The 13,633-nt window shown below is 34.7% G+C and overlaps 1 protein-coding gene and 1 long non-coding RNA gene across 2 annotated transcripts; both read right to left on the minus strand.

The window, feature by feature from the left end:
* Positions 1 to 4,244: 4,244 nt before the first annotated feature.
* Positions 4,245 to 10,474, minus strand: LOC119075282 (probable cytochrome P450 313a4). The gene is made up of 9 exons (XM_037181669.1): positions 9,508 to 10,474; positions 6,111 to 6,209; positions 5,947 to 6,048; positions 5,693 to 5,881; positions 5,365 to 5,492; positions 5,081 to 5,269; positions 4,788 to 5,025; positions 4,523 to 4,728; positions 4,245 to 4,455 (listed from the first exon to the last, which is right to left on the minus strand). The coding sequence occupies exons 1-9, from the start codon at positions 10,472 to 10,474 to the stop codon at positions 4,312 to 4,314; spliced, it is 2,262 nt and encodes a 753-aa protein (XP_037037564.1). The 3' UTR covers positions 4,245 to 4,311.
* Positions 10,475 to 11,797: 1,323 nt separating this feature from the next.
* LOC119075281 lies at positions 11,798 to 13,613 on the minus strand. Its single transcript, XR_005087360.1, has 3 exons — positions 13,530 to 13,613; positions 12,264 to 13,473; positions 11,798 to 12,192 (listed from the first exon to the last, which is right to left on the minus strand). It is a non-coding gene; the product is annotated as an uncharacterized LOC119075281 (long non-coding RNA).
* Between the last annotated feature and the right edge of the window lie 20 nt (positions 13,614 to 13,633).

Consider the following 13,633-nt stretch of genomic DNA (forward strand, 5'->3'; position numbering starts at 1 on the left):
CACTGTGTGTTTTCCTATTGTGAATAAGGGTATCGCTTAAAGAATTTTCAAAAGTGGCCATTCAATTTAAAAAAAGGTACACCTAGATAAGTTGTTACTTTTTCATTCGATTCGTTCGTTCCATTCGTTCCACGAGTATTTTGTCACATAAGAGTAGCCACTCACTTTACATTTCTGTTATTACACACGTAGAAGTGAGTGCAATGACTCGCTCAAGGCTTCTTTTACGTCGACAACATGTGGAACGATGTGGAACAAATAAAACTCTAGGACGACAAACACATAAAAAGTTTAATTGCGTTGACTGTGTACCTATTTGGATGTCTTTTTTCGCGTATCTGGTTACAAATGGTACGGTTGGAGTAAATCGCATTGTTTCTTTGATAAATTGGTCCGTGTACTTGAACTTTGAGATATCCTCTGCCGTCACATCAGATCGTTGGTCTGGAAAAATTTCACGAAGTTCTTGAAAAACTCTTTCTTGGTACTCAGGATGTAAAGCCAACATTAGTACAATATATGAGGCGGTTAAAGCTGTAGTTTCGAATCCCTGTAATGCGAAAGTTACACCTCTGAAGTACCTTTACTTATCTCAGTTGAATTACTCTTACCCCAGCCATCATTGTGAAGGCTTCTACTAACATTTCGTGTTCGGTAAAACAATTACGATCAATTGATAGTCTGACAATTTCATCAATAAAGATGTTATAGCGAGTTTTTCCGAACTCGTCAAGTTCACTCGACTTTTCTTTTGTGTCTTCGTTATGGTTTTTATTTCTAAATTCCTCTATTTTCTTGTCCAAGATCTATTTTATAAAAAATGATTTTAGTTTCATTATTACGAAAGATAGAAGCTCGATCCTAGACGTGACATCAAATTTTTTTTGGTATAGTTTCAAACTGTTTGGCTTTCCTGGTCTGGCTTTTGTTGATATCATTTGAGATACCTACCTGTTTTACATAAGCTTGAGAATCCTTCTTACTTTTCTCTACAACCTTGTAGTATTTCGAAAGGCGATAAATGGGGTACAACCTGTACCACGGTTGAAATATTTTCACGCCGGCCATAAGCATTAAACTGAAACACCAGTCTGTGAATATTATTTATCATGTTTTTCTTACCCTCACTTCCTCACTTATTAGCACTTTCCAAGAATGAGCGATTTTCACCTCTTTGAATATTCATTGTAGCGCCAAAGGTAGTTTCTTTTTGAAATAATGAAAATTTGGTCGCAACTGTTTTAAAATGTTCACTCTACAAAACTCTTACCACAAATCATATCCAATGTACACGCTTCTAAGCTATGGTATATGTCGACTACTCCTTGACCCACTTTTTCCTCTAACAGTTCTGTCATCAGTTTCATGTTCTTATTAAATTTTGGATAAAAGCTATTCAGGATGTTGTAGTTTTGAACAGTAGGATTAAGCAACTTTCGATGTTTTTTCCAACCTTGCCCTTTTTCGTAACAGGAAAAATGTAATTTCTTTTTACTACTTTTGAATCTAAATTACAAACCGCCCATAGTGAATAAACCATCGCCACCGGACATAAAATGAATCAGCTTGTAAATGGTTCCCTTGTCAAGTGAATAAGGCGATGTCATAATTGTTTCAACATCTTTCCCCATTTAAAATAATTAGTAATCGAATTGTTGAGAATTTAATGTTATTACCTTCAGGATTAGCAAAATACAATATAAAGTGACCAGCCAACCAGAATCGAATAGGTGTGGTACTTTTGTACTGCTTCATTAGTTCCGTGGTCGTATTTACGACTTCTAAATATTTTTGAAGACTTAAAATTTGTGTCTGATTTTTTTTTAAGGTCTACTTACTAGAACTATCTAGAAAAGTCAAAGAATTTCCAATAAGTGGCAATGACAATGGTCCTTGTATCTTCCATGAAAGGTAGTAAAACTTTCGTCGATACCAAACATGACGTAACAGCAAAAGAACACAGAGCGTTGCCAAAATGGTTGACCACATTATGCTATTTAACGTGATAGAGGAAAAACACTTCTATGAACTAGTACGTGTTGTATTCGCCTATTTTCCGTTAAGTTCATCCGCAATGTTCTACATGAACTAACTGAATATTGATGATCAATATTAATTTATACTTTCCATAATTCATAATTTTTTTTCATTTTCTCTTTGATGTAAACAGGTTTCTGTATACAGTCCGAAGTGGGATTGATTTATTTTGTAGTAGCGAATGTAGATAATTCAGTGTTGTCATACTTTTAACCTGTTACAGCAAGCATATGACCAGTATTATTATCTGGTCTATTACTTCCATCGATCAAGGTATTTTTAATCGACTCATTTCAAATCTTGTACTTCAATTTTTTAATGCATTTTACTATATAAAGTACCATATTACTCAGAGCTTCTTGTCATTATTTTTGTCGTCGTTATCGATAATAGATGAATAACACTGCAGAACTATTTTACAAGACAGCTAACGTATACTATGTACTGATATGCTGACAATTGGTGCTATCCCGATGTACAGTATGACAGAACATGACTCGTGACCTGTTGAATTGTACTATTGTTCTATTGAGCTGTGTTATGTTCAATAGTGAAGTAAATGATCTCTAGCTCAGTTAAACATGAATACAATTTAGTTGTAAGTATATTATTGTTATGTTGCGCATTTAGTGATCTCCCGGTGCAAAGAAAATCCACAAAGCTGAACATAATTTTTTTTTGACAAATTCATATTTGACCAACGTTTTTGTATCCAGCGCATCTAATGGTCGGCATGATCTCTCCAGATTCAGAGTATGGGTGATATAGAAGATCTGATAAACGTCTATAAATTTAATTGCTCGTGATGTTTTATTTTAGTGGAATCCTAGTTTTACGATGGCTCACTAACTTTGATTGCAAAAATTTAATTTTATTAAATTATAAGTATGACATGGTTGTATAAATATATACATTTGCATGCAACATTTGACTTACATACACAAGTTTTTTTTTCGATTTAGTTAAATACTGCGATGATTTTATTTAGTGGTCGTCTGACAGTAATTTCAGTTGTCACACGTTTAGCAATAACAATAAAAATTCGAATTTAAATTAGTTCTTGATAGTGATTAACTACTATGTAGATTTTATTTGGCGTGTGTGTAGTGTTACTCTTAATCGAAGCTTCTAAAATAACTAATAATTAACTTGACTGAAAGTCATGGGTCCTACCACGGCAGAGTAAAAAAAACTGGACAGAAGCGTTTGATTTGACTAAGAACCTGAATTATCTATCAGCCTTGTATTTTGCGAATACAATTATTTCAATTTATGTCAGTGTTCATTTCAGTTCATTAGGTCATTCATTTGACGTTTCAAAAATGAACTGCTACGGCCTGGTTTTTTTTGCACTGCCGTGGTCTTACGGATGATAATTACTCTAAAATGTTTGTCACAAAAGGTTCACATCAGAATGGTTGTCACACTTTGTTCATTCCCCGGCTGTATCACAAGTCTGCCAATACATTCTAAGATAGTCGAGACATACATTTCCAAATCCTGCAGCCGAGTTAATCCTCCTCACACTGACAGGCAGCGAATTATAATCTTCAACGGATTTCATTATTTTTTCTTTTTTATTTGACGATGGTCTATAACGAACGGATCATTTTAGAGATATTCTTAAGAGAATTTTTGGCTCGTTCCTTAATATCACGATAACTTGAGTAATCCTTAACGGATTTGTGAAAGAAAAGCCGAGCAATCTGACGCAATCGTTTTTGGTACAATATTTGTTCTTGAATTGCGCACATGCACAGAATGCGTCACCATTACGTAGATGTTAAATCTCGGAATGTAAGGCGACACCTTAACGAAACATTGTTTGGTTTCAAGGGTTTCAACCACCGCACCACCACGGTGGGTGGGCTATCTGAATGTTTTAACCGTATGTTGACCTAGTCGTCTATTTACAATGTACCCCATTTTCTACAGAAACAGCTCAACAGCAATACAGTTCAACTTACCCTCAAAACACTTCCAATCCTACAATTATAATCGATGTAGAGATTGAAACTATGAGTTTTTGCTAACATACACAATAGACTACACTATTGCGATTCCATGTACATACATGTACGTTGTACATGTTCAATCAATTATGTGTACATTAAATCAGATTTCGGCGATCATTTCAATTGGAATTAAATTATATTTCACACGGCATTTCATTACCACATTTGATTCATCTTTTCCTTAAAATGAGACATGCATTTAAAATTGAATTGCGTACAGATTGAATGACTTCACATTTATATTTCAGTTGAATGTTTCTCAATAATTTTCTCGTTTATGTACTTGAACCATGTGACCTTGTGCTAATTTCATTGTAATATTCATCCTGAAAGTGAGTTCTTCCATTTTTAAGTTTGTTGTAAAGCGATAATTTCGAACGATCCATGCCACAAACATACGAACCTGCAACGAAACATATAAAGTTTTAGTTACACAACTCTCACTCGTGAAACTCAAATTTATAACGCACCACAATGTGTCCATACTTCATGCCGATGCAATTGCGCATTCCTGCGGAAAACGGAACGAACGAATAAGGATGTCTGTCTCTAGCAACTTCTGGAAGGAAATGGTCTGGATCAAAAGTGTCTGCGGTTTCCCCATAAATAGCGGTATTTCGGTGCAAATGGAAAATAGATACAATTAACTCGGTTCCCTCTGGCACTGTGTGTTTTCCTATTGTGAATGAAAGTGTCGCGTAAAGAATTTTCAAATGTGTACAGTCCAATTCATACCAATTTGAAAATCTTTTTTCGCGTATCTGGTTACAAATGGAACGGTTGGAGTAAATCGCATTGTTTCTTTGATAAATTGGTCCGTGTACTTGAACTTTGAGATATCCTCCGCAGTCACATCAGATCGTTGGTCTGTGAAAATTTCACGAAGTTCTTCAAAAACTCTTTCTTGGTACTCGGGATGTAAAGCCAACATTAGTACAATATATGAGACAGTTAAAGCTGTAGTTTCGAATCCCTGTTAATTCGAGCGTTACAAATCTCATTCAATAGGTTAGTTTAGAAATTCTTACCCCAGACATCATTGTAAAAGCTTGTACTAGCATTTCATGTTCGGTAAAACATCTACGATCAATTGATAGTCTGACAATTTCGTCAATAAAGATGTTATAGCGAGCTTTGCCGAACTCGTCAATTTCACATGAATTTCCTTTCGTGTCTTCGTTATGATTCCTGAACTCCTCTATTTTCTTGTCCAAAATCTATTTTAACCGAAGAAGGGATTTTAGTTACAAGGGAAAACTTGATTTGGAAGCTTTGTTATCTAGTTATTGTGGATATCATTTGACAAACGCACCTGCTTTACATAAGCATGAGCATCCCTTTTGCTTTTCTCAACAATTTTGTAGTATTTTGATAGGCGATAAATGGGATACAGTCTATACCACGGTTGAAATATTTGAATGCCGGCCATCAGCATTAAAACTGAAATACCAGTATGTTAATGTTGTGTTCATCACAGTTTCCTAACCATTTTTACTCACTTATTCGTATATTCCAGGAATGATCGATTTTCACCCTTTTGAATATTCATTGTAACACCGGAACGTACTTTCTTTGAAAACAAAACCAAAAATGGTAACGGAAATTGTAATTTCGAAATTTCCACCTGGGCAAATTCTTACCACAAATCATGTCTAATGAACACGCTTCCAAGTGATCGTAGATATCAAACAATTCCTTTCCCACTTTTTGCTCCAACAAGTCTGTCATCAGTCTCATGTTACTATTGAATTTTGGATAAAAGCTATTCAGGATGTTGTAGTTTTGCACAGTAGGATTGAGCAATTTTCGATGCTTCTTCCAACTATCACCTTTCCAAAGAAAGCAAAAAAAAAGTTGAAATTTGTTGTTTATCTTTTCCCTTCGTATTACATACCACCCATACTAAATAAGCCATCTCCACCAACTACAAATTCAATTATCTTGTATATTGATCCCTTGTCCAGTGATTGTGGCGATGTCATGATCGTTTCAACATCTTTCACAATTTAAAATCATTATAGGTCAATTAATTGGTTATTTTCAACATGGTTTCCTTACCTTCGGGACTCGTGAAGTACAATATGAAATGACCACCTAACCAGAATCGAATAGGCGATTTGAACTTCTTGATTAATTCAGTGGTGGTATTTACGACCTCTGAACAATTTTCAAAATGAAAGGTTTACACAGTTCTAAATAGAAATTTACCAGCAGCTTTTACACTTACTAGAACTATCTAAAAAGCTCAACGAATTACCAATAAATGGCAATGAAAATGGTCCATTTATCTTCCACGAAAGGTAGTAAAACTTTCTTCGATACCACACATGTCGTATTAGGAAAAGGACACAGAAAACTATCAAAAGTCTTAACCACATTATGATTTTTAGCACGTTCAAAGAAAACCCTTGTTTATAGTAAGACAACGTAATATATTTTGGCTTATCACATTCAATTAGGTTCACCTGCAATATTCGATACAACTAAGAGAAAATTGACGATCAATGGTAATTTATACATTTTTATCATTCATGCGTCTCATTCCCATTTTCATTTTGATATAAACAGTTTGGTATACATATTGTTTGGAGAGGGGGTATTTATTGGTCTTACCGAATGTAAAAAGAGATCTCCTGCACGATGTTGTCATTTGACGAAATGAATATTTTTGCAACATGCAACAGATAGACGTATATTACTTTCTTCATCCTAGCATTATTGACTAATTTTCTCAACTGTAATCCACAACGACAGCAAGAATAAACGACAAGCTCTGACTAATGCAGTCTTATATAGCAAAAAACATGTTCAAAACAAATGAAGTAATAGATTTATGATTTATTAATATGTTTATATAGTCTGTGACAGGTTAATAATAAATGATTAAAAAAACCTTTCCTTGACGAACGAAGAAGTTACACCATGCCTTCGAATCAATTTCGAAGAAGACTAACATAAGGAATGGTGAATCATCAAATGTAATCGGCGGACTAGCATAATAATAGTCATAGAAGTAGTGAAGAAACAGTTGACGAAGTCAAAGTTGTTAACGACTAATCAAGATCTTTTGCTTATTTACAATCCGTATTTTGAACTAAACCTATTCTACAATCGTTTACATAACACACGATCCACTTGCCGCAGCCGCTCTTAAAAGATTATAATGGTTTCTTACAGCTCATCGCCTGATTATTACTTAACATTTTAACTGCAGAAATTTGCTACGATTTATATCATGAATGATTCAAAATTGTAGAAATAACTCGTTTACTAAACTGCAACGAACAATGTAAACTGAATTTAACCCAAAAACATGCCCCAACCTTCTACATTAATCTTGTTAATGGCACTCATATAATCGCTTTTTACGCAATTAATGCAATTTATCAAAAGAGAGATTCTCCTCAATATAGAAGAAGGAGGAAAAAAATGGAACAATGCAATAAATTAAAATTCTTTGAACACAACAATCCATGGTCGATGTACAATGTTTTTATGTTCAACATACAAATGCAAGAATGTTCAATAAGTTTATATAATCTGGTTACGATGCATCGCCATGTGATAAAAATATATAACCGAAGAATGATACAATCAGCTGGCTTCGTCTGCTGTGTGTATAATATTATGCAAAGTTCACTTTCGCGTTTTTCTTGAACTTGAAAATACTCATAACAGTTTATTCCTCTTTTAGATGGCAGTTGTGACCGTCAAAGAAGTTAATAAATTTTTGAAATTTTACATTTGATAAATATATTTGTAAAGTAGACTATTGTAAGCAACCGTTCAAGAAGAATGTGTTTCTTGAACTTCAACTCGGGATCCTTGAGATGCACTGTACAACTATACATTCCAATTCCTTGTTACTATGAATAATGAATTATAGTATTTTATCACATACGTGCGGTGTTCGGATGTCAAAATTACTTAACTAGAAGTTTAATTCAAAAATTACACTTCAGTTCTATGTTGTTGTCTCGTTTTCGCTTATGTGATAAAATAGAGCACACACTTGTCACTATCAGTCTCGGCAAGCCTCGACTTCTTCGTGACAAGTGTGTAATATATATTACTTTACTAGTGAGGTAAAGTAAAATAGCATACTGCAGACGGGTAATAATTTGTTATCTTGTATCACGATGAGTAAAAGTATCCGAGGGCTTCAGCTAAATACAAGATATTAAACTACCTCACTGGTATAGAATTTACTATTACAGTCTCGTTTCCATGTGTTTATTAAACTCGGCTTCGCCTCGGATCTACCAAATACACGCAAAAATTCTACTTTTCATCTTTTTTCACTTGTTATGTAATGGATTTTACATGCTTCTGAGTCAATTTACTTTTCATCCCAGGGTTGTAATAAGCCACTTTCAACCCTACCGCTCGTAAAATTGTAAACTTTAACTGTATTATTCTCCTATAAAAGTTGCATAGGTTAGAAAAAATATTCGTTTGAGAAAAATCCGATAATTAGTGATTACAAACTATAGTACAAATATATTGCAGTTAATTGAATACAAAATTGAATATTAGAAAATTTGAAAAGCGTTTTCATTCATTGAACAAATTTTATTTGTGATTACGTGGATTTGTAATCAACATTGCAACCGCTGCGATTGACTGTTGGTTTAATAAAAGGCTTATTTTGACCAATATCAACAATTTCGTGGTGAAGATGAGCCAAAAATTTTAATTTCGTTGGCAAGTACGTATTGTTTACTGTAAAAGAAACAGAATTGTTGTTTACTGGCTACATTATTTATTTTGATTAAAATTGATTGTGTACTATCGATAAATGGATCAACTAGCCATTCATAAAAGTGAAAATGCTCAAATTTTTGATCCTATTTTAACATTACCTTGTCAAATACTATTCATTTCTTATCGATAATGACGACAAAAGTAATGACAAGCTCTAGGTAATATGGTCCTTCAGATAGAAAAACGCATGTTAAACAAATTTAAGAATAGATTTAAATCAGCAGATAGAAATACTTTGATAGACGGAAGTAATTCATCCGATTATAATACTGGTCATATGCTTGCCGTCTGTAACAGGTGAAAGGCGCAATAGGTCATTAAATAGTTCTATAGACAGTTATCAGCAGCCACGACGAATGTAAGCATTAGGCTTTGGTTATTGAATCAACAATATACGAATTCCGAATACATGAAATGCAGGTCTTTGGTGAGTATTCTCTTTGAACCTTTACCTTTCTATGCATATTTCGTATAGGAGATATAGTCCATTGGTACGGCTTCTCGATTTAAAGTCGTTTTTCAATTAATGCTCTCAAGAAAGTAGAGTAAATTTGACGTAAAAAGTTTATCTTTTTGTGATTCATCTATGACAACAAAAAATTGTATTTATCAAAATGTCTTTCGTAAATACCTCGATTATCATTTTGGACATCATTGACTGTCCCATCGGCTTCTACTATAGAAATTTTACCATCCGAATTCGCTGAACTTTTTTTATTTTTCAAACATGAGTCCAATTCCTTCAAAATTTGTATGTCGTTCTCATTTATCGTTGAAAAATCAAGCAAATGGGGAGCTTGTGTCGGATTCTGGAATACTGGAGGTAGTGCATTTTGTTCTTGGTTCTCATTTTGATTTTGCGTACTTTTTAACATTCGACGCTCATGTGCATCTTGAGAGAGCTTTGATGCCAGTTTGGCAAGCATAAAATCATTGTAGATTTTGAAAAATTCGAGGCCATCTTTTGCGTCTTGCAAGCTCAAATCAGAAATAACTTCGGTTGTTTTATTGGCGATCGGGTACGGTGTTGTGGTCGATGTGGTAGGAGGATTTGTGGTCGTAGTGGTTGAGGTAGTGGTGGTGGTTGTAGATTGATTCTTATGAAACCATGAATTCCATTTGTCTTTGATACTTTTAGTCATACTTTCTCCAAAATACTGATCAAAACACGCTAAATCATTGTACATGCTAGGATAGTTGCAGTTCCGATCAGTTCTGTCAGTTGACAGTATTGCATTCGGAACAGCAGGAAAATTATACAAATTCTTGGACGTTGAGGGATTCAATGACGCATCATTTATCAAATTATATGCGTCCATTGAGAGAGGGCTACTGTTACTATCCATTTTCGGTTCTGCATTTTTGAAGTAGCCACGCTCTTGTAAATAATTCATTGGCGTCTCCCAATTTGTGCGTAAATTTCGTATCACTCGCTCGTATGGTGACTCATTTTCTTTTTGCTCTCTTACGGCTTTGTTGCCAGCTTCTTGTGTACGCTGAAGTTGTTTCGATGTATTCAACAAATTGTTCAAAAATGCTTTATATGTTTCAGAGTTGATAATTTCACTGTCGGTAAGTTCGGAAGATGTTGTTGGTATTTTGATGAAGACCAGCATGATCAATACGCTGAGTATATTTGTTAAATCGAGCTTTGACATTGAGATCAAAATATTTCATAGTAGTAAAATAAACATCTTAGGCACAACAGTATGGATTTAAAAATGTCATTATGTTCAGTGATTTAGTGACCCATCGTTTGCTACGCTTTTCCAGTAAATCCACAATTTATTATGGACAGTCATTTCATCTATAATTTATTTATCTATTGCGTCAATGAAGATTAGCGAATATCATGGTCAATGGGATTTATATAATAGTACATTTCGTACCTAGGACTAAAAGTCTTTTTTAGCATGTGATTTTTCATATTTGGACGGATAGGAGAAAAAGTGAGACGAAGTCGAACTTTTCGGGTCATACGTATGAAAGACATATCTTTCATACCTAGGACCCTAGGGCTTCGTCGCATTTTTCTCCGTCCAATATGAAAAATACTATTCGTACCACGGACTAAAAGTCTTTTTTAGCGTATTCGATTCCAGACCTCGCCTTCGGCTCTGTCTGGAAACTTCTCACACCCTAAAAAAGACTTTTAGTCCTAGGTACGAAATGTACTATTAGACAGAAAACAGTAGAAGTTCGGCATGAGTATCTTAAAAATTTTTGGATGAAAAAAGTAATAGATTCGATACTAGCGATATGCTTATGACATGAATGGCTTATATTTTTTAATGATCATAAACCAATATTAAGGTTTGTATAAGTATGCCAGCTTAAAGGCAGACAGTCAGTCTTATTTATATGTTAGGACAACTGAAACTGACAACTGAAATATTTTGTAACTGAAACTTCGAGATGTTCAATCAAAGAAGTTAACCGATTTTATCGTTATATGCGATTCACTTTAGTGTTTCTGAAGGGTTGATTGCTCCGAGAGGTTAATACTTGTTGTTGTATCTGATTAACCGAAAAACGGGTTTACGGTGAATTCCTTTAAATTGAAATTAATCAACTGAATGTGACTATTTGAGTAATTATATTTTGTTAAAGTGCATAAATAACGTGATATAGAATGGCAGTTACAATAACTAAAAATTTAAAATCTTTGATCACTTTTAGTCCATTCAACGCTCTTGTGCCATAACCATTTAGCCATTTCGTCATTATTAGCAACACTGGACTCTTCTTCCATTGTACAATTTTCCAAATATTTTCCAGAGAACTTTTAAGTCCGGATCTATTGCAACCATCAATTTGGTCTGCGCTCCTGACTTTGGACTTTTTAGAATCGCTAGTTTACTATATTTAATTTTTAAAATTTTTACTCCTCGACAATTCGTTGCAATGGCGGGGAAACTCCCGATTTCGTCCATTCCCATGAAAATTACCCGAATCTAAAAAAAATGAAGCCAAAATCCACTTGAAATCTTTTTATTTATGAAACTTGTGTGCATTAATCGTAATTATTCACATTAATTTACCAATTTTTGAAAGCACAAACATCGACTATAATTATTGTCTTCAAAGCGTGTATTAGGTAGGAAGGTTTCGATTTATTGTCAATAATGTTAAAGTTTTCTTAAATTTAAACTTGTTGGGGCTCTATTGGTGTTTTCGGAGGTTCCAAATGCTTGGTTTCGACCATTGCAATGATCAAGTTTTCAGACATAAAATATGGTCGCTCCTCGCCATCATTTTCCTCGGAATCAATGCTGTAACAGATGAACAACGTGTCGACAGTAGTCTCAAACGTTGACATCATAACGTGAGAGACAAGTATGGCCAAAAGTAAAACAACGATCAATGACAGGCCGGACTAAACGCATAGTAGAAAAAAGTGCTAAATTTGTAGATAACAATCACGAGTCAGTCAGTCAATCACTTTACCGATATCATTTCGATGCCGACTAAGAAGGATGGCAAAAATATGAATAATTTGCATGAGCCAATGACGAGATCTCCTACAGTTTGACTAGCCATATGTTCGCCGAAGTTGTTGAAGATTAAATGAACGGCCCGTTTTCCAGCAGCAAACAGTGGCAATCCGTCAATCGCTGTCACAATGTAAGCGTTGTTGTTCAAGAAGCTGATGATACCTTCTAAGAGACTCATCATGAATTCGTAAACATAGCTTAAGGCAATCAATACAATGTTATCGGATTCTCTCATAAGTCTCTGTAAAACAAGGGGAAATAAATGTGCGTGGTACTGACCAATTTATATAAACTTTTCTTGCCTTTACTCTGCGCATGACCATACGAATTAGTTTTATTATAGTCAGCATCAATGATCCCAAGCAAATGGTTCCCAAATGGAAGAAAATCAAGTTGTAGAAAGAGTTGCAAATCGGTGACCGTACTTTCGATTTGTTGCGTGTGAAGTACCATTGCGATACAGTTCCAGCTATAACGAAATGTTGACACCCAACGATAAACTGAACGAACCAAAAGAAAACGAAATAATTTAGGCAATATGTGAACTTCATCACCCAGTTCTTCTCGAAGAGGTCAAGTTCCTTGTTATAAAATCCAGCTGAGTCAATTACGAGCATAAAGTAAACACAAAGGAGGGTAGCGATAGTCACTGACAAAACAGTCAATAGTGGCTCGAACAGAAGCAGTGGCATATACATCAGCGCAGTCGCAGCTTCTTTGAACAATTTAATGACGAATTTTATTTGTTGTCGAGTTTTGTAGATGAAGTAGAACACAATGACCGTCAATAATGTGATGACAATCCCCTCGAGCATCATTCCCAAATAAAGAAGATAAATACTTAAAATAACTAGCGACCCAGCAACGAAACCGACCGTGAACCACACAACGATTTTTGTGGCATAGCGTAATAGCACGAGAACAATGTCTGCAAAAACGACGGCAATCAACAAAACAACTGCAACAGCACCAAGTTCAAGATGATTTGTGGGAAACATATTTCTAACTCCTCGACTCACTTTCCCATTTGTACAAAAAATCCCATCCTGTACATAGTTCGGATATTCAGAGCAGTTTGCGACACATTGCCGATCAATTATTGTGAATTCTCTATACCGAATCTTTTTTATGAGCAGGAAATTTTCGTTTCGTTTATCAGGATTCTAAAAAGAAAACAGTGACGACACATTCGACCTCAATGACTTATCAGTAAAGTTACAGAGCACAATTCATCCTCATTTCTAGAATTCTTTAATCCGCACACATTGCCGCAACTATCATAACCATTGATTTGTCTGTAAATTGACCCATTGAAGAAGCAAT

This window comes from Bradysia coprophila, unplaced genomic scaffold (genome assembly GCF_014529535.1).
Source record: "Bradysia coprophila strain Holo2 unplaced genomic scaffold, BU_Bcop_v1 contig_194, whole genome shotgun sequence".
Lineage (NCBI taxonomy): Eukaryota > Metazoa > Arthropoda > Insecta > Diptera > Sciaridae > Bradysia > Bradysia coprophila.

Excerpts from the sequence above, each read along its gene's own strand:
- LOC119075282 (XM_037181669.1), bottom strand. The coding sequence starts at position 10,474 with ATGTCAAAGCTCGATTTAACAAATATACTCAGCGTATTGATCATGCTG. Across the intron at positions 5,493-5,692 it reads TTCATTAGACATGATTTGTG|TTTTAATGCTGATGGCCGGC; the intron begins GTAAGAATTTGC and ends CTGGTATTTCAG. Across the intron at positions 4,456-4,522 it reads TGAAGTATGGACACATTGTG|GTTCGTATGTTTGTGGCATG; the intron begins GTGCGTTATAAA and ends GTTTCGTTGCAG.